Source organism: Salpingoeca rosetta (assembly GCF_000188695.1).
Source record: "Salpingoeca rosetta unplaced genomic scaffold supercont1.30, whole genome shotgun sequence".
NCBI classification, from domain to species: domain Eukaryota; class Choanoflagellata; order Craspedida; family Salpingoecidae; genus Salpingoeca; species Salpingoeca rosetta.
In genome coordinates, this window is record NW_004754904.1 from 423,118 (window position 1) to 443,117 (window position 20,000).

At 55.0% G+C, this 20,000-nt stretch overlaps 4 protein-coding genes across 4 annotated transcripts in view; 2 read left to right on the forward strand and 2 right to left on the reverse strand.

The window, feature by feature from the left end:
• PTSG_09926 (TK/HMTK protein kinase) overlaps positions 1 to 4,237 on the reverse strand; it is a 9,003-nt gene extending 4,766 nt beyond the window's left edge. Inside the window, exons 1-4 of the mRNA XM_004989226.1 lie at positions 3,553 to 4,237; positions 976 to 3,255; positions 551 to 649; positions 225 to 337 (exon numbers count right to left, since the gene is read on the reverse strand). Of these exons, the coding sequence (XP_004989283.1) occupies positions 225 to 337; positions 551 to 649; positions 976 to 3,255; positions 3,553 to 3,903 (2,843 nt within the window). The 5' untranslated portion in view covers positions 3,904 to 4,237. The remainder of the gene's footprint in view (positions 1 to 224; positions 338 to 550; positions 650 to 975; positions 3,256 to 3,552) is intronic.
• A 1,073-nt stretch (positions 4,238 to 5,310) lies between these two features.
• Positions 5,311 to 6,336, forward strand: PTSG_09927 (uncharacterized protein; the record flags this gene model as incomplete). Its single annotated transcript, XM_004989227.1, has 3 exons — positions 5,311 to 5,754; positions 5,943 to 6,003; positions 6,209 to 6,336. 3 exons carry the CDS (start codon positions 5,311 to 5,313, stop codon positions 6,334 to 6,336), a joined length of 633 nt encoding a protein of 210 aa, XP_004989284.1.
• A 688-nt stretch (positions 6,337 to 7,024) lies between these two features.
• Positions 7,025 to 16,735, reverse strand: PTSG_09928 (uncharacterized protein; the record flags this gene model as incomplete). Its single annotated transcript, XM_004989228.1, has 29 exons — positions 7,025 to 7,679; positions 7,854 to 7,890; positions 8,117 to 8,175; positions 8,387 to 8,522; positions 8,742 to 8,802; positions 8,960 to 9,078; positions 9,334 to 9,483; positions 9,788 to 9,910; positions 10,071 to 10,128; positions 10,292 to 10,329; positions 10,585 to 10,624; positions 10,865 to 10,960; positions 11,199 to 11,304; positions 11,531 to 11,568; positions 11,725 to 11,788; positions 12,021 to 12,067; positions 12,281 to 12,378; positions 12,612 to 12,713; positions 12,920 to 13,001; positions 13,261 to 13,353; positions 13,721 to 13,773; positions 14,034 to 14,138; positions 14,603 to 14,707; positions 14,968 to 15,072; positions 15,324 to 15,392; positions 15,540 to 15,708; positions 15,980 to 16,113; positions 16,344 to 16,437; positions 16,682 to 16,735. 29 exons carry the CDS (start codon positions 16,733 to 16,735, stop codon positions 7,025 to 7,027), a joined length of 3,090 nt encoding a protein of 1,029 aa, XP_004989285.1.
• Positions 16,736 to 17,137: 402 nt separating this feature from the next.
• PTSG_12954 (uncharacterized protein) overlaps positions 17,138 to 20,000 on the forward strand; it is a 6,250-nt gene continuing 3,387 nt past the window's right edge. Inside the window, exons 1-7 of the mRNA XM_004989229.1 lie at positions 17,138 to 17,280; positions 17,705 to 17,765; positions 17,924 to 17,987; positions 18,226 to 18,366; positions 18,869 to 18,960; positions 19,295 to 19,396; positions 19,667 to 19,812. Coding sequence (XP_004989286.1) covers positions 17,213 to 17,280; positions 17,705 to 17,765; positions 17,924 to 17,987; positions 18,226 to 18,366; positions 18,869 to 18,960; positions 19,295 to 19,396; positions 19,667 to 19,812 — 674 coding nt within the window. The 5' untranslated portion in view covers positions 17,138 to 17,212. The remainder of the gene's footprint in view (positions 17,281 to 17,704; positions 17,766 to 17,923; positions 17,988 to 18,225; positions 18,367 to 18,868; positions 18,961 to 19,294; positions 19,397 to 19,666; positions 19,813 to 20,000) is intronic.

Here is a 20,000-nt window from a genome sequence, read left to right on the forward strand (position 1 = left end):
TGTGCATGTGTATGCGTGTATGTATGTATGCGTGTGAATGTGTGCGTGCGTGTGTGTGTGTGTGTGTGCATGTGTGTGCATGTGTGAATGTGCAAGTGTGTGCATATGAGCATGTGTGGTTGTTTAGAATGGATCGTCTCATCGCATTCTCAATATATGTGCAAACAAACCACCAACGAGAGCATAATATCAGCTCAAAATCGATGCGCAGCACACGGGCGTACCTGACGCGGGTGTTTGGGATTGAGTAGCGTTGGAATGCGTCTTGGGTGGAGGCAACGGTGACTGTGGTCGAGTGCAGCGTCAGCCGACACTCGAGCGTCGTGCACTCCTGCAGCTGCTCGCCACACACGACAAGTAGTGGTCAGGCGTACATGTGTGTGTGTGTGTGAACTAAAATAAGCTTTCTCGCGCGCAGTGTGTATGTGTGTATAAGATCCTTTCGCTACCTCCCCAAAAAAACTCAAATCTTTCCCCACCACGAACACTACCACCACCACCACCACCACACCACGAAGCCCAACACTGCATGCCAGAGCACTGCGTGTACCACTGCGGCGAGGGCGACGGCGCGTGCGTTTGCCTCCGTGATGTGCGGGTGTGTCACTGCACCAACCAGCGTGGCAAGAAACTCATTTGGCATCGTCGTCTGCAAAACCCATCGCAGCGTGACCAGAGATGGAGTGCGTGATGTGATGGCAGGAGCAGATGAGTGAGAGGCGGTGATCATCATCGTGATCGTGATCGTGATCGTGATCGCATGATGGTGTGCAGGGCGAGTGATGTACGAGTGTTGAACTGACGCCTGATCAAATACGCTTAATGAACACAGCTACACACGGGTACATACAAACACTAACTCGCCCCTTCAACCCCTTCCCTCCAAACATCCCATTCTCTCAAACACACACCAAGCCTTCCTCCCCCCCCTCTCTCTCTCCCCCTCCCCCAAACTTCAACTCCGACTCAACTCACCGTGGGAGGGAGAGCGACACCAAAGTGGCCCTCCTGCTGTGCCCGCGCCAACAGCTGACACGCCGCCCACGCCCGCTTTGCCAGCCGAAACACAAGCACAGACACAACCTGCATGTGCCACTGCGCGTGTGCAGATGCGTGGTGGTATCTGCTGCCGCCACCACGCCCCACGTCACAAGCATGCACGTCTGGTGTGATCATCACACACAGGTCCTTCTTGTTTGAGGGCGACAGGTGCCAGAACTTAATGGCGTGCAGCGGTATTTGTGCATCGAATCGCCGCTGCAGTGGGCAGGACACGCGAATGCCCTGCGTGTACACGCCGACAAACGCAGCAGCATCCGCCTCCTGCGTGTTGAACGTCTGCGCCCGTGCCGTGCTCAACGCAAAGCTGTCATCCAACTCACCACCACCACCACCACCACCACCACCACCACCACCACCACCACCATCTTCGTCAGGCCGACTGCTGGAAGTGCGTGCGCGGCGTCGCTTGCGGTATCTGCTGGGCTGCTGGTACGACGTGCCGCGCTCAAACACAAAGTGCGATGCCGGTTTCCCCAGCTGGTGGCGGCTGGTGGCGGCGGTGGACGGTTGTGATAGCGACGACAACGACGATGATGTTGATGGTATGTGCAGTGAGGGCGGGATTGGCAAGGGTGGGCCTCCAAAACCATCACCGCCATCGAAGTCGTAATCGTCATTGTAGCCTGCGTCGCCAGCACTGCCATCCGTGCTGTTGGTGTTGGTGTTGGTGTTGTTGTTGTTGCTGCTGCTGCTGCTGGTGTTGCGCTTGTTGCGTTGCGATGCTGCATATGATGCAAGCGTGAATGTTCTGGGCACGCCCTTGGTTCCGTTCGTGATGCACATGTGGGCAACATGGCCCAGATGCGGCGAGGGCACGGCGCGCGCGTGCACAACACCAAGCAGCACCGCCTCGAAGCTGCCCAGCATGGCGCCACCAACAGATACACTCGGCAGATGCGCAGGAATCAAACTCACGCGCGCCGGTCGTTTGCCTCCAGTGAGGTGCTGCTGCTCTGGGGCAGCAAGATGGCTGCTGCCGTCACTGTTGTTGTTGTTGTTGGTGTTGTTGTTGTCGTTGTTGTTGTTGTTGGTGTTGGTGGTGGTGGTGGTGTTGCTTTTTTTGTCGTGAATGGCTTGAGTGCTATCCCGGTCGTTTGCCATGTGCAAACCGTCGCGATGTGTCTGGCCCGCCCAACCTGCACGATCCACGCATGCTGCAGACGACGCGTGTGTGGAATCTGCGGTAACGGCATCATCACCATCGCCACCATCGCCATCACCACACGCTTTGAGCCCCTGTTCAATGTCGTGGTCGCTCACGCGCACGTGCGGCTGGGTCGTGGCTGTTCGGTGTGTTGTTGCTGCTGCTGCTGCTGCTGCTGCTGTGATTGCCTCTACATCAACAGTGCTGGGCCGGCTGTCTCGACGCTGTGCATCTGCAACGCGGCTCTGATCCGTGTACGGCACTGACGACGAAAACGATGCGTGCATGCATGTGGGGGTGGACGCGGTGTTGGATGCCACGCTCGCGACGCTCGTGCGCGCGCTGCTGCTGCTGTTAGCGCTGCCATCATCGTTCGAACCTCCATTGTCGCCGTGTCGCCCCCCGTTCTGCTGCTCCTGCCGCCCCTCCTGGCCGGGCCGCGTCTTGGTGGCTGCGCTGCTGCCCGGTGATGTTGGCGGCGGTGTCGGCATGGCACCGTCCACACCCACGATCGCGTTGGTCGTCGTGTCGTGGTGATGGTGATTGCCGTTGGGGGCGGTACCACTGCCATCGCGTGGATCCAACACGATGCTGTTGGAGCTGGCTGTGCTGGTGCTGCTGCGGTCGCTGCGCTGCTTGCGCTGCTGCTGCTCGTCGTCGTCGTGTACGGGCACCTCCATCCACGCCGCCGTTGCTGTGTGCTTGTACGGCGGGCCCGAGGCCTCGAGTACCGGGTACCTGTCCCCGGCGGCCATGCTGCTGCCCATGCTGCTGACGGAGTGTGGCGGTGTGGGCTGGTCCATGTGCGCGGCGTTCTGGCGCGTAGCGTTGATGACATAAGTCTCGACGGCCTGTGCAATGGCCTTGTTTGGGAACACGATGAGATGGCTTTGCGAGATGGGCCGTTCTGGCGTTCCTCCGTAGTACAGCAGGCTACGCACGCCAAACACGTGGATGCTGGTGGTGCCCTGCAACGGAACAAAGTCAATGGGTGTTCGATGCGCCTCGTTCTTGATGATGATCTGCGTTGGTGTCATCTGCAGCTGCGCCTGTACACATTGTTATGGGTTGTTGTCGTCGTTGTCGTTGTTTGTTGTTGTTGTTGTTGTTGTTGTTGTTGTTGTTGTTGTTGTTGTTGTTGTTGTTGTTGTTGTTGTTGTTGTTGTTGTTGTTGTTGTTGTTGTTGTGTGAAGGGTGGGTCAGCGAACACGCGCATGTAAGCGATGCCACACACACACACACACACACACACACACACACACACACATGCACACACATGCACACACACACACATACATACATACACACACACGCATACACACACATGCACACACACACACGCAGACCTTGATGACTGTGCGCTGTCTGTGTTTGATTTCACGGTCCAGCAGGTGCTTTGCCTTCATCTCAACGCCACTGGCGTTAACGACAGATAAACTGCGTGGGCGAGGGGCATCGTCGGAGGCGCCAGATGAAGCGGCGCGTGACCGGCGCGCACGTCGCGCAGGAGACGCCGATGCACTTGCTGGCTGGCTACCGAGGCCACTGGCGCCACTGCTGGACGCAGCAGACGTGGCAGAGGTCGTGGTGGGCACGTGGAAATCGTCCAAGCTCCCAAAGTAGAAAGCGGGTGCCACGGTCACTGTCGTCCCGTCTGCCTGCACCCGCTGTTCCAGGGTGGACTGCCGCTGGCCCATCACTTGCTGTTGTCAGTCACTTGCTTGTTGTCACTTGCTTGTTGTTACTTGCGACTCTGCGCTCCTGTCAGGGCTGCTCTTTGTGGTTTGTTGGTTGGTTGGTTGGTTGGTTGGACGGATGACACGAGAAAGACACCGCGAGTGCGAGACAGTCAAGCACCTGCTGCCTGCCTGCTGAATGCCTTCTCTGCCCCTTGCTTTGGCTGGTGGGTGCGACACAGCCCGAGTGGTGATGACGCGCACGCTGGGCAGGCAAGACACAACAACACACAACCCTCACCCCAAAACAAAAACAATCGCAGCAGGGCAGTTACAATCCCCGGCATCACAAAATGTAGTCAGCTTTGGCGGGAAACTTTTGAAAAGGAGGTTTGTGTGGGTGTACGCACGGACAGAGTTGTGTGTGCCTGCAAAGGTGTACAGCTGCAGCAAAGGTGGTCTTCTGTTTGCACGCTTGGCGGCTGTGCACAGCCTCCAAAGCCAAGAGCACAGGAGGTTTGTCTTGTTTCCTTCGCTTTTGTTCCAAGCAGGTTGCAATGTAGTGACCTGCTTCGTCGCTTACAATCCTCCCGCCATGCATTTATTCTATGCACACGTCAACCATTCATTCACTCATCGATACAAACACCTTCTCACCTTTTCTCTCTCTCCCTCCCGTGGTCCATGATGTGGCAGCCACCAAGCAGCACTAGTGGCAGCATCGGCGGTGGCAACCATGGCGCAGGCCAGGCACCGGCAACACCGTCTGCTCTTCATCAGCAGCAGCATGGTGTTGGTGGGCTGGGTCAGTTTGGGGCGTTTCAGCCAAACGCCAGTCCAAGTGTGAGAGCAAGCCTCCGGAACCCGCACCAGCGACAGCGCCAGCGAAACTCAAGTGCAGCCTTGCCAACAACGACAACACCAACAACGGCAACACCAACAACAACACCGACGACAATAACAACACCAACAGCAACAGGCCGAACGACCTCGTCGCCGTACGTCCCCATCTCCCTCGACCTTGATTTTGGGGCGTCAACGCCCTCCACTCCAGCGTCGCATGTCAACACCCAGCTGATCCCTCGCACGCCCAGGTCTGCGCCTGAGCCGCCCACAATGTCTGGGCTGCGAACACCGGCGAACGCCTATTCTGCGGCCGCGCATTCAGCCATGACCGCCCCAAGAAGCGCCGCGGCCAGCATTCCCGCCTCTTCCACGCCATTTGTGTCGATACCGTCCTCCCATCCAACGACACCCTCTGTGCAGGCACGACCAAGCAGCCCAAGACAACGACAACAACAACGACAACAGCAGCACCACCACCACCACCACGGTGGCGTACGCGACCAAGCGGCCCACAATACCACCACGGCCACGAACGACCCAGGCACTGTGGCGATCAGTCGACACACATCGTCTGCTCAGTGGATGCACCAGCAACAGCACCAACAACAAGAAGAGCAGCAGCAGCAGCAGCAGCAACAGCAGCAGCAGCAGCAGCAGCAGCAGCAGCAGCAACAACAGCAACAGCAACAACAGCAACAACAGCAACAACAGCAGCAACAACAGCAGCAGCAGCAAGCACACCAGCAACAGCAAGAACACCAGCAGACAGAGTACGGGGACCTCACGATCGTAAACGCCAGTGGTGACAATGACGAGAAGGACCTCAACAACACCAAGACCAACACCATTAGTGGTGATGGCGGTGACGACGACGCGCGCCACGAGGCATTCAGCGCTGCCAACTCCACTACACCCGAGGGCGCTCGCAAACGGAGCAGTGGTACCAACAGTCCATCCCCCTTTGACGGGGCCACCAACGACGAGGCACTCGCAAAGGCTGCTGAAGCGGTGTCCATCAACTCCCAGGTAAGCTGCGCGTGGCGGGGTGTGCGTATGAAGGTGATGTGGTCGCGGTGCTTTGCTGCGGTGGTGTGTCGGCTGTGGTTGCGAAGCGACAGATGTGACTGTGTTTTGTTTTTCTGTTCTGCATGTGTGCGGTGCTTGTTGGTTGTGATTTGCCCTGATTTGCATCCCTTCTCATCATCGACACGCAGCTGCTGGACCAGTATCGCACCGAAACTGTCGCCCTGCGCAAACGCACCCTGCAAACACGCGGTGAGGACGAACATGTTGTCCCAAGTCGGGGCCATTCCGTGTTCGCACGTCGTGCACACTACCTTGTTGTGTGTGTGTGTGTGTCCATATGTTTGCGTGTATGTTTGTACGTGCGCGCTGCATGTAATTGCTTCATCACCACGTGCAATTGACGCGGTCTGTTGTTGTCTTGTCGCTGTGGTGCTGCTGTTCGTGTTGTTTGTAGGCCAAGCAGCCCAGCTCCTCTCCGCATACGTCAAGGTGGCCGTGCGGCTGAAGGAACGTGAGACAGCTATCGCGGAGCTCAGCAAGCAACTGCAACAGGCAAACAAGGACGAGCAAGCTTGTGCCTGAACAAAGACAAGACATGAAAGGCAGGGCTCTTTCACACTGCAATCCTGCAAGTTTCGTCGGTATTTCTACACATCCAAGTGTTGTGCATTGTGTGTGTGTGTGTGTGTGTGCGCGTGTGTGTGCGCGTGTGCGTGTGCGTGTGCGTGTGCGTGAGTGAGCGAGTGTGTGTGTGTGCACCTCTGCGCACAAACTCTGAGCAGTAAACAGCGCAAAGCACGCACGTTGTTGCGACAGTATCCAAATGCTTCTCTCCTGTTGTATTTGGAACAAAGCGAAGAAATGCGGTCTCATTACACACACGCGTGATGGGTTGCGGCCAGATAGAGTAACAAGGTGCCGGAGCAAGCGAAAGGATGTCGTGAAGAGGGTCGTGTAAGACAAGGTGAGCGAACGGTGCTGTGGATTAGGTAACTGTCAACAGAGAACGATAAGCTGGAAGAAGGATAAAGTCAAACAGGGGCACAAAACCAAAAGGACAGCACAATGAAGAGCAGCCCTAGCACACACACACATGCGTGGCATGCGTGCACACAGACACAGACACACACACACACACACACACACACAGACACAGACACAGACACACACACACACACACACACACACACACACACACACACACACACACACGGGTACACTAGAAACACGCGCACGGTTGACGAAGGACGTATGGACAGGAAGTCACATGCTACAGGTTGCTGGTCTCGCTGCACTGGCCGAGGGCACCGGCAAAGACAGCGAGAAGCCGAAGCTGCACAGCCGTCAGCCCGGCAAGCTGGCTGTTCTTGGCCAGGGACCACTGCACGCTAATCGGAACGGGATCCTGCGGCAGCGTGGTCCACAGGTTGCCGTGATACATGGCGTGGACCTCTGGCGAAATTGTTGGCGACGACGGCGCAACAGACGCGTCCTCGTGCTCGTAGCCGTTTTCCGGGCGCAGGGTTGAGGATGACGATGCAGACGACGTAGCAGACGACCGCTTGCTCGCCTCACTCGTGCCGCTCGTGCTGTCGTCAGAGCTGCTCATGTTCTCCACCACAGACATGCGCCGCCCAGCGTACGGCTGGCGTGGCTGCTGAGGCCGCTGCTTGGCTTCAGGCCACATGTCGGCAATGGTCTCGTACACGTGTTCGCCACTGTCGTCCTGGTCCTGGGTGTGTGTCTGCTGCGAAAGATGCTCGCTCGCAACCCCTTCGTCCGAGTGCAAGTGCTCCATAATCAGCTGTTGCATGGTTGGCGACAGCGCGCCCCCACCTGCCCGCGGCAGGCCGCCAACGACGGCTGCGTGCGTCGAGTGCTGTGTTTGAAATTCCCGGCGAAGCTGGTTCACTCCATACACATCCCTGCAGTGAACAGTACGCACGTACAGATGAGCATGAGTGTGAAAGTGGGTGTGAAAGTGTGTGTGAAAGTGGATGTATGTGTGAGTGTGTGTGTGTGTGTGTGGCGTGTTTGTATAACTGTGTGTGGATCTGTGTGAACATCACACAAATTGGTAGCACGGCTGCTTCACCTACCGAGACAGGTTGCCAGTCCACTTTTGGCGAAGATGCACTGCAGATGTAAGAATAGCATGCAACACCACAAGGCGAAGGTGAGCCGGTCATGAAATTGCTATTGGGATCGAGCGTTCGAGTGCAAGAATGACACGCCCAGGTAGATTAGCAAAGATGACAACTACAGAGCATGTATGGTGACAACATATTGTTGTATTGCTTGGTTTTGAAGCATGTGCGCGTGAGCGTGTGGTTGATGCTGGTTGATGCTGCGTGCATCAGACCTTGGCGTTTGTGCGCTGGTTCCGTCTTCTGTCGTGAGCGCAGCACGTCCAGTAGACCACTGACACAGAGAGAGCACAAGCACGCAAGCGCATTCGTGAGCCCCATATTGCTCGCTTGCTTGAAAACACACATCCTCAATCACAACAGTGGCACGCTTGCTGCGAGCGCTTAGTGCGTGACATGGTTCACAGCTCACGCAGCAGCACACCAACAAGCTCCACAAACAAACAACAAAGCAAACGTGAAGGGAGCCGCAACGTGCAACGCACGTATTGTTGTTACTGTTGTTGCTGCTGAGGTTCTGGGCGGAGTGGATCAGGTCGTCGCCAGTCTCTGTCGGATACATGAGCTGCTGCCAGTTGGCGCTGATGAACGACCCCAGCGTCGGCAGGTGCTCAGATTGGACTAACGTACATGTACGTGCGTGTGCGTGTGTGCATATGTGTGCACGTGTGTGTGCATGTGTTTGTAGGGGTGCGGTGTTAGCATATGTGCGAATGGCAAGTATTCAAGCAGGGGAGAGGGTTGCAAAGAGGAAGACGGCAGAGAGGAAGGAATAGTGTGCATCCCTGTATGATGACAGGTGGATATGCTTGCAGGCAACATCAACAACGTCACACTTACGCAAGTGGGACGGCAGCTTCAGCTGCGAGGCGTGCGCTTGGCTCTGGTCAAGTGGCTTCATCTGCACAACAGCGAGAGAGGGAGGACGTTGGTCTGCTTGAGTTCCCAACGACGCGGAACATGCACACGAAACAAGCGCTACCAAGCTCAACCCAGACACATGCAAGCGCGCGTAGAATCATACTTGCTCTTTCCCCTCCTCTGCCATTGCCACTGACCAGATTCTGCTTGTCCTCCATCTTCTTCTCTGCAGCGAGGCGGCGCATGTTGTACTCTTCTTCCTCCTCTTCCATCTGCCGTTTCAGTGCGAGTGTGGACGCCTGCAGCTGCTCCAAATCTGATGTCGAAATTGTGCGCATGCAACCAAAACAGTGGGAGGCACGTGGTGGTGTGCGTGAGACCAAGCAACGGCACACACCCACACCCACACCCACACCACACACAAACAAAACCCACGCGCGGATGTACACCCACCCACACACACACCCACAACCACAACCCCCCCCCACACACACCCCCACACACAAACACACACACAACCCCCCCCCCCCACACACACAAACAAACAAAACCCACGCGCGGATGTACATACCTCTGTCCTCTTCGGTGATTGCGAGCGTGGACTGCTCGTATGTGTGGAGGTCGCGCCGAATGATGTCGAGATCAATGCTCTCGGTATCAAACTCATCTTCGGCAATGGCGAGCGAGCCAACGCCGGCTGTCAGGTCTCGTCGCGACAGCGCTGTTGTTGTTGTTGTTGTTGTTGTTGTTGTTGTTGTTGTTGTTGGTGGCGGCGGTATGAGTGTGAGTGTGAGTGTGAGTGCGTGTGAGTGTGAGTGTGAGTGTGAGTGTGAGTGTGAGTGTGAGTGTGAGTGTGAGTGTGAGTGTGTGTGTGAGAGTGTGTGTGTGCTAGTCAAGTGCTGGATTGAACGATTGTGTGGAGGGTGGGAAGGTGACGCAGGCACAGACAAGACAATGGGAGAAAGAGGAATCGAGCAGCGACACTCTTGCCACTACAACAATCACCACCAGCACCATCAGCTCACCTGTGCGCGGCTTGAGCGGGTGATATCCTGCGTATGCGCTCGTGTCCTCTGTGAGATCGGCACCAGCGGCGGCTGCGCCTCTATCGTCCTCGTCGTCAGCTGTCGGCGGTAGTGGTGCAATGTCTGGCAACAAACAACGAAGGAGAAACCGATGCCAATCTTCGCCTTGAGCACACGCAGACACACATGCACACATACGAAAATATTCACACACACACGTGTTTACACACATCGCGCGCACACAAGTGTTCGCACACGCACGCGACAATATATGCTGGTTCACCTTTGCTTTTCCGACTTCCGCGTCGCCGAATCCGCAGCGATTCACGCATGCGATGGAGCTGCCAAACAACAACATGAATTGCAAATATGAGCAAGGTGGTGCCATGGACCAAGCAAGACGGTTGTTGGGTGCTTGCAGGCACGGTTGAAGAGACAGCATTCACACACACGCACAACCCTCCCCCCAACACCCACCCCACACGCATATCGCCTCATACGCACCATGCCCTTCTTCTTGGTCGATGCACTGCCATCGGAATCTGGTCGAGATGTTGTTATACGCACGCAATGGGAGGGTCAAGATGTGAGACAACACAACAGACATTCAATTGTGACAGGCAATGCTGGCGCTCGACCATCGGTTCGGCATTGAAAGAAACGGTGCGCAGGTGCACATGCGGTGTTGTATGTACGAAATTGTGCTGCGTTCATCGTGTACGGGGATCACGTGAGAAGATATGGGCAGACAATCAAATCAAACATGCGGTATGGTCTGGCGGGACATCCAAAAGTACCTCGTTTGGCCTTGGTGGGCGTGGATGATTTGGAGAGGCGCTGTGAACAATAACAGAACAGCATGCACAGCACGTGTGATAAGTGATGGACGAGAGGAGAAGCAAAACTATTGGGAGAAATAACACGCACGCACGCAAAGACAGGGACACAGATACACACACAGAAAGGGACAAACACACTGACACAACACACACATATACAGGCACAAACACACACACACACACACAGAGACAAACGCACGCACGCACGGAGAAGGACACATCCACACAGCTCCTTCACCTTCATGAACTTTGGCGATTTCTTCGGCGACTTTGGCGGGGGCTGCCGTGGGCTGCGGGATGCCGGATATGACGTGGTGTCCTGACCAACAACCATCTGTTCAAGACCAGCCGAAATCGTGCACGCGAGCGAGTGTTTGCGCATGCGAGCGAGTGTTTGCAAGGGGGAGTGAGTGAGTCAGTGATTGTGTGTGTATGTGTGTGTGATTGAACAAACAGCAACAGGACGAACTCATGAGGCAACTCAAGTTGCGCACAATACGCCACTGCACACTCTCACTTATCGCACGTGAAGAGCACGTTTTCGTGAGCGTACGCACGCGCGCCACACATACCTCGTCTGTCTTGCTTGAGACGGCGGGGAAATCGTCGCCATAATCCCACGACATTGTGTATGTGTTGGTGACTGACGGCTGCGCAGATCCAGACACCGTGTCCTCTCTGCACAGCCGGCAAACACGTGTGAAACAAGCAAAGGGGTGGATGGGAGTGAGGGTGTGTGTGTGAACGCGCGCGCGGCGTGCGGGGGGGGGGGAATGGTTCCATTGTGGGCACATACTGTGCTATCAACTGTCTGTGTGCATGTGCACGTGGATGTCGATGTGGACGTGCATGTGTGTGCACATGTAACCCCAACAGGGAATGCTGCGTTGCGTATTGCACTCACGTGAGCGTCTTTAGCTCCTCCGACGATCCACCGCCCAACTGCATGAGAACAACGACGCCAATCGTCGAATCAAGAGTAAACGGGTATTGTGGGCATCAATACAAAGCGAAGCGGAGTGCGGCATGACGTAGCACCATGCTATACACACACACACACACACACACACACACACACACACACACACACACACACACCTGTTCGACGAGGGAGTGGACGTTCTGCCGCGTTGTTGGGATGTCAAAGTCGAAGCGCTTTTGTCTGTGGTTCAGTAACATGTGCGCGTCGCGACATGCCAACACGGTGAATAAGAGTCAAACACAAAAATGACTGCACACACACACACACACACACACACACACACACGTGCACACACACATACACACACACACACACACACACACACACACACACACACACACACACACGTACACACACACACACACACACACACACGTGCACACGGTGTTGATACTCAAAGAGGGGAGCCGACCTGCTGGTGGGCGTGTCCTTGGTTGGTGACATCCCGGTCGCTTGGTCCTGTTGTTGTTGATGTTGTTGTCGTTCAAGCGCCCGCGGGTGTGCGTCGTTTGAGTGCATGTGCAAAGCATGAGCGGCAGTACGTGAATGTGAGTGAGAATCAAGGGATTTGCATAGCGGTGCTTCTTTCAACTTCCCACGTTCTGGGACCACCCTTCTTTGTCCACACAGAGCACACACGCACGCACACACATACACACATGCCAATCCCACCTCGAAGAACTGCCGGTGCTCGTAGAATTGTTCGTAACGGAACGCTGGCGCCTTTGATGCCTTTGCATTTGCTTTTGATCCACGCCGTGATGGCCGTTCTAATGCGTGCGCGAATGGGTGTGGAGTGCGGGTGAAAACGCGAATACGCGTGTGCGCGTAAGCGTGTACATCAAGAAGTGAGTGTGTGTGTGTGTTTACGAATGAGAGAGCAGCTGTGCATGCGCACATGTATACGCGAATGTGTGTTTGCGCTGTGCACATATTTCGAGGGCGCTTGTGTGTGCATGCCTGCAGGCAAGCCTCGCACCACTCCAACAAAGCGAAGACTCACCGCTAGACGGCCGGCGTCTACCGTGTCGGCTTTCCCACTTCTCAATCAGGCGCTTGGACGTGCCCTCGCTGATCTGCACGGACCGCTGACTTCGCAGCTCTGCTGCAGTGTGGACAGCGCGACGACACGTGTGCCAGGCAGCAAGCGATGTTCATGTGTTGTGGAAGTGGAATACAGGCAAGTGTGGTGTTGTAGTGGAGTGAAGTGTGAGGTGAGGTGCAGCGGAATGTGGTATGGTGTAGTGACAGGTATGAATGATACAGCAGCTATGTTGCAGCAGTTCAATACGACAGGTGACAAGCACCCACCGGGCGGTTCGTCGATGTGGCGCGTGCGCCGACGAAGGCGATCAACAAACTTGCGCATGATGGGACGCCGCTCAGCCACGCGCTACAGGGGAACGTATGAACATGACGTATGAGCACGACGTGGTGACCATGACCAGCAATACTTGTGAGCGTGTGTGTGTGTGTGTGTGTGTGTGTGTGTGTGTGTGTGTGTGTGTGTGTGTGTGTGTGTGTATGTATGTGTGTGTCCAGGGGCAACATCACCGTGGTGCCATTGACACAACCAAGACGCGGCATGACAAAGCAGGTCGCCATGATGAATAAGAGGCGTCACTACAGAGTGCTTGCAGGCATTGCAGCACCTGTGCGTCCTCGACGAGGTGCGCCGCAACCGAGTGTGACGAATCACCGCGGCTGACAGCGATGCTGTTGCTTGATGCCGTGTGATCAGACGCCTACGCCATCGTTGTACAAGATGGTAGGACAGCGGAGGAGGAAGAGGAGGAGGAGGAGGAGGAGAGAGCGAAAGTGTGAGAGAGAGAGTGTGTGTGCGCGGTTGTTTTGTGTACGTTTGTGGTTGTGCGGTTGTTTTGTGTATGTTTATGGTTGTGTTGCGTGAGTGTGTTTGCGCGATTTTGTTGGTAGTATGGATGACGGCGAGCATTCGAATGTGTGACGGGTGCAAGTGTGCCTGTAGAATAAAGGCACCACTTCACAGATGTGCGCAGCGCACACTCATCACTTAAACAGCGTCGACACTTCTATCCCACTGCATATGGTCACCCACACGTGCATAGGATACAGCAAAGCAGGGCACTCGACCTCGTCTTGGGAGCGCCGTGATCCGCGGGACTGCAGCCGGCGCTCGTGCGGTTCTGGTGTGAGGGGAGAGAACAGCGGCACACGTGGAAGGAAAGCATGGGTGAGCACGCGCGGTAGGGAGGTGGTACATGGCAAACGACAAAGAGGCAGATAGAAAGAGAGAGAACAGTGGGGCATGAGCCAGACACGGAGAGGTGCACTCACAAGCCACAAACAGACAAGCGCGCAGCCACACACACACAGGTGGACAGACCAATACACAGCTGTAGCCAGACAGTGTATGTGCGTGTGTGTGTTGTGTGTTCAACCGCACCTTCCAGTTTGACGTTAATTTCTTTGCGTGAGCGCTTGCGCGTGAAGGAGTTGTTGTGCCGAAACTTTACCAGGTCTTGCTGCGCCGGCGGCGACTCTGGCGTCTCTGGTGGCGGACGGAAGCACGCACGTCGCAATGATAACGTGTGTGTGAGAAAAGTGACAGTGAGGGGCAAGAGGAAACCGAGTTCACGTCGTAGATGAGGATGTTGTGTATATGTGTGGGTGTGATTGTGATACTTGCTGATCAGACGCCTACGCCATCGTTGTACAAGATGGTAGGACAGCGGAGGAGGAAGAGGAGGAGGAGGAGGAGGAGAGAGCGAAAGTGTGAGAGAGAGAGTGTGTGTGCGCGGTTGTTTTGTGTACGTTTGTGGTTGTGCGGTTGTTTTGTGTATGTTTATGGTTGTGTTGCGTGAGTGTGTTTGCGCGATTTTGTTGGTAGTATGGATGACGGCGAGCATTCGAATGTGTGACGGGTGCAAGTGTGCCTGTAGAATAAAGGCACCACTTCACAGATGTGCGCAGCGCACACTCATCACTTAAACAGCGTCGACACTTCTATCCCACTGCATATGGTCACCCACACGTGCATAGGATACAGCAAAGCAGGGCACTCGACCTCGTCTTGGGAGCGCCGTGATCCGCGGGACTGCAGCCGGCGCTCGTGCGGTTCTGGTGTGAGGGGAGAGAACAGCGGCACACGTGGAAGGAAAGCATGGGTGAGCACGCGCGGTAGGGAGGTGGTACATGGCAAACGACAAAGAGGCAGATAGAAAGAGAGAGAACAGTGGGGCATGAGCCAGACACGGAGAGGTGCACTCACAAGCCACAAACAGACAAGCGCGCAGCCACACACACACAGGTGGACAGACCAATACACAGCTGTAGCCAGACAGTGTATGTGCGTGTGTGTGTTGTGTGTTCAACCGCACCTTCCAGTTTGACGTTAATTTCTTTGCGTGAGCGCTTGCGCGTGAAGGAGTTGTTGTGCCGAAACTTTACCAGGTCTTGCTGCGCCGGCGGCGACTCTGGCGTCTCTGGTGGCGGACGGAAGCACGCACGTCGCAATGATAACGTGTGTGTGAGAAAAGTGACAGTGAGGGGCAAGAGGAAACCGAGTTCACGTCGTAGATGAGGATGTTGTGTATATGTGTGGGTGTGATTGTGATACTTGCTGCGATGGTTGCCCGCAGAAGCAGCAGCAGCAACACATGTCACAAGCAGCAGTAGCAGCATCAGCAACACATGTCACAAGCAGCAGCAGGTGTTTATGCACTGATGCACTGACCGATGGGCAAGCCCTTTGCCCTGCAGATGCAGTTGTGAACCTTCTGCAGCCATTGCTTCTTCATCTCAGCTGTCAAGCCGGGTCAACGAGGCACGAGCACAGCATGCCGATGTGTGAGCGGCGTTGCGCATTTGCTTCAACAAGAGCAACAAGAACAGTGGCCCAGCTTGCTCGGTGTGTGTACACAACGTAATGCAGAGAAGAGGGGGGCTGTACCGGTGCGGCAGCGAAACACGAAGCTGTTGGCGACGACGACAGATGGAGGGCTGGCTGGGGCATTGAAGGAGAAGCTTTCGCGCTGCGAGCTCGCTTCCGACGACTGCTTTGTGTTCTCCTCGACCAGGAACTCCCGGTCATCGTCATAGAACACGCTCGTCACCGTACACTGCGGTAGTGGTGACAATGGTGGCAGCAGGCCGAGTGATGATTGTTGTCATGATGGTCGTGATGGCATGAACATGAGATGACGGCCAACGAATGGTGCAGCGTAAAACTGCTGGCCAAACTTGGCCTAGCAAGTGCTGGCACGCACCTCAAGCTTGCAAACACGTCAAGCTGGCACGCACTCCCTTCCCCCAGCCCTTCTTCTTTCAGAAGCAAACACCCATCTTATGCTATGTATCATGCTAATGTATGCGACCACCTCGACGGGTTACCTGATCCAGATCAAGCGGATCTGCAAGCAGGAGGTAGACGGTGTCTCCTCCCGCCGTCTGCTGCTGTTGCGTGATGACGAGGACGTCATTGCACAGCACCACAAACGCCTCAATCACAGTCTTGCGACGCGAGCCTGCGACAACAGCACAGAGACAACACGGAAGGCAGCAGTTGGATGTGAATGTGTGAGGGTGGGAGGAGCTGTGACTGGAAACCAAAGGTGCATGTAACAAACATCCTAAGCGGCAAAGGGCTGTGTCCTGCACAATTAGCACCAACTCCAACAGCACCAGCAAGACACATAACGACAGCGACAGGGCAAGGGTTGCCCCCCCCCCCTCCAAGTTGGTGGCTCTCACGCACCAATGCCCTTTGCAGAGCGCACGCTCTCGGCCATGGTGAATGTATCTGCAGCCACAAGCTGCCTTCCGTCGGCATCCAGCTGGAACTCCTGGATCTGTGCGGCAAGCAAAACAAATGTGGCATGCAGGTGCTGCGTTAGGGTGTGATGGGCGCGGCAGGCGACAGTGCGACATCACGAGGGGGAGCCACAAGCGGGCACATCACGCCTTTTTGCCAATGTTGCTTGCTTGCAGGCAAGCTTGGAAACAAGCACATTGGGCAGATGACCAGGCCTTGCTGCCTCGCAGCACAGCAGCAGGCCCCACCAGAGAGTCACCCACCCACACGCACACACGCACCTCTGAGCCATCGCGGTTGCGGAGCGCCGTTTGAATCGACGCAAGGGAAGACATGGCAGTGCTTGACGAGGGGGGGGGGGAGTTGTCCTGCCTCTGGCGTGCCGTGGCGAGTCACGTTCAAGAACAGAACGTTCAGCAGTCGCGAGGGAAAGAACAATCTCAACACAAGTTCCTCCTCTCTGCAATCAGTTTGTTCTTGCACTCCTTTCTCGGGGACCAGGAAGAGAGAGGAAGGCCGCTGAGGGATGGTAGTAGTTGGAGGCTGGATATGGATGGATGGATGGGGTGGGTGGTCGCTTGGCCGGTGGAGAGATCAAGCACTCAAGAAGAAGCAACAAGCAAGGCACAGCAACCGTTTGGTGCTTTGGTCTTTTTGGGTGGTGCTGTGGGTACGGCGGTTTTTGTGTGGTCAGGTTTTCTCCACTCGGAAGCGAATGACTGAATTCAGACTTTACAACTGAATTCAGTTGGCTCGGGTGGCTTAAACAAGACACAGCGAGAAGAGTGTGACAGCAGGACCGCTGTTCGCGCATGATGCTGCACTTGGTGTGCTGGAACGTGGCGGGATGGGCGACCACTGTTGACTGCATCAACAGGCGGTGAGTACACATGTGTTTGTGTGTGTTGTGTATACTGTGTGTGTTGTGTATACTGTGTGTGTTGTGTGTGTTGTGTGTGTTGTGTGTACTGTGTGTGTTGTGTGTGTCGTGTGTACTGTGTGTACTGTGTGTACTGTGTGTACTTTGTGTACTTTGTGTGTGTACTGTGTTGTGTGTACTGTGTGTACTGTGTGTACTGTGTGTACTGTGTGTACTGTGTGTGTGTACTGTGTTGTGTGTGTGCACAAGGTTTGAGTTTGAGTTTGAGACAGGGGAGAGGCGAGGGGAGTCAAGCGAGTGGCCACGCTTTGTGTGTGTGTGTGTTTTTTTTTGAAGCATATCCATTCACTCGCCACGTGCTCACCGTTTCTCGTTTCTCGGTTTGTTGCTATCATGTCACATCTGTCACCTTGGCCTTTCACAGGCATGGAGACGTTGCAACGTGGCTGGCAAAGAACAAGATTGACATCCTGTGTTTACAAGAGGTCAGTGCGTTCAGTGCCATCGACATCTGTCTCATTCATGAACGCCTCTGCGCGCGCGCGCGCGCGTGTGTGTGTTTTTTTTTTTTGCCACCTTGATGCAGTGCCATTTCCCATCTAAACCACACGGCACACTTGCTTCCTCTCCTTTCGTGTGTCAGGTGAAGGTGACGGCTTCAAGGCTTGCAGAGCAGCCCAAGCTTGCTGGCGTCACACCAGCACTTTGTGAGTGACTGTGTGTGTGTGTGTTTGCTTGTGTGTGAGTGACTGTGTGTGTGTGTGTGTGTTTGCTTGTGCTTTTGCAAGAGTGGCGATTGCGCCTGATGGCGTTAGCTGCGACGTGCCGTGTCGCGCTGTGCTGCGCTGCGACTTGCTTCGCTGCGTATTGCTGTGACGCACACTGCTAGTGAGTCGTTTGTGACGACGGTGCTCACTGGAGTGTTGGCCCTGACGTGCTGTGCAGTGGAAAAATACGATTGCTTCTTCTCGTGTTGCTCTGCTGGCACATCTCGTGGCTTCAACGGCGTTGCCACCTTTGCACGGAAAGGGCTCACAATCTCCGCCGACCCGCAGCCGTTTGCTGACCATGCTCTCGACTGCGAAGGTGCCGTCCATAAACCCCGCTTGTTTGCGCTGTGTGTATGCTTGTGCTGTGTGTTTTTTTGCGTGTGTTCGAATGTGAGTGTTTGAGCGTTTGTGTGTGTTTGTGAATGTGTATGTATGTATGTATGTATGTATGTATGTATGTATGTATGTATGTATGTATATATGTATGTATGTATGTATGTATGTATGTATGTATGTATGTATGTATGTATGTATGTATGTATGTATGTATGTATGTATGTATGTATGTATGTATGTATGTATGTATGTATGTATGTATGTATGTATGTATGTATGTATGTGTGTATGTGCATGTACGTATGTACATATGTGCATGTGTGTGTGTCTGTGTGTCTGTCTGTCTCTGTCTGTGTGTGTCTGTCTGTGTGTGTCTCTCTCTGTCTGTCCTGTGTGCGTTCTCGTTGCACGTGCAGTTGTGACCAGCACACGTGCCTCACCTTAACTTCACAATGGTGGGTGTCGTTTGCTTTCGTGACCAGGGCGCGCAATTGTCACCGTACACGACGGCTTTGCCATCTTGAATGTGTATGTGCCGAACGACGGTGCCGGCTCTCGCCGCCTCCCTTTCAAAGTTTGTGCGCACATGCATGCAACAGGAGGGAGGGGAAGAGACAGTGCATGTCAGAAATGTGCGTGTTGAATGTGTGAATGTGTGAATGTGTGAATGTGTGAATGTGTGAATGTGTGAATGTGTGAATGTGTGAATGTGTGAATGTGTGAATGTGTGAATGTGAATGTGTGTATCAACTGTGTGTGTGTGTGTGTGTGCGCGCGCGTGCGCGCATGTGTGTGTCGACTGTGTGAAAATGTGCGCGCGCGTCAACTGTTGACACAACGAACAGCCGCACGTTCGGTACTGCGCCGCTTATTCTTGGCTGTGTGTTGCGTCATGGCTGCATGGGCAGATGCGGTTCTTGCGAGCCATGGAGGATTGCATGCAGCGATTGCGCAATCGTGGCTTTAAAGTCCTGGCCGTTGGCGACTTTAACATCGGACGAAGGCCAGAGGTGTGTGTGTGTGTGTGTGTGTGCGTGTGTGTGTGCGTGTGTGTGTGTGCGTGTGTGTGTGTGCGTGTGTGTGTGCAGCTGTGCCATGGCTGTAGCGCGTGTTTTGCGTGCAGTGATGTGTCGCGTATGACCTATTGCTTAGTGTTTCAACACACACACACACACACACACACACACACACACGCACGCATGCGCACAATGCGCTCACGCACGCATGCACACAATGCTGCGCGCTCATCATCACTCTCAATCGCCTTAAACTCCCATCAGGACATTTCGTGGGATCACCGCATTCTGAATGTGTCATCATTCATGCGGATGGAACTTCCAGAGGCCGACGCCTCCCGTGACGAGCGCTTTCTCTCCTCCCTCTTCTCCGCGCCTTGCTGCAGCCACTGCGGCTGGCACGGCTGCTTGTACGTGGTTGTGTGTTTGTGCGAGTCGTATGAGTGCATAAGATGTGTATGAGGTGTGTATCAGGTGTGTGCGAGCTATTGTCTCGTGTGCCTCGTGTGCCTCGTGTGCCTCGTGTGCCTCGTGTATCGACGTGTCTTATCGTCAACACATGTGTGCGTGTGCGTGTGCGTGTGCGGAGCAAGAGTCG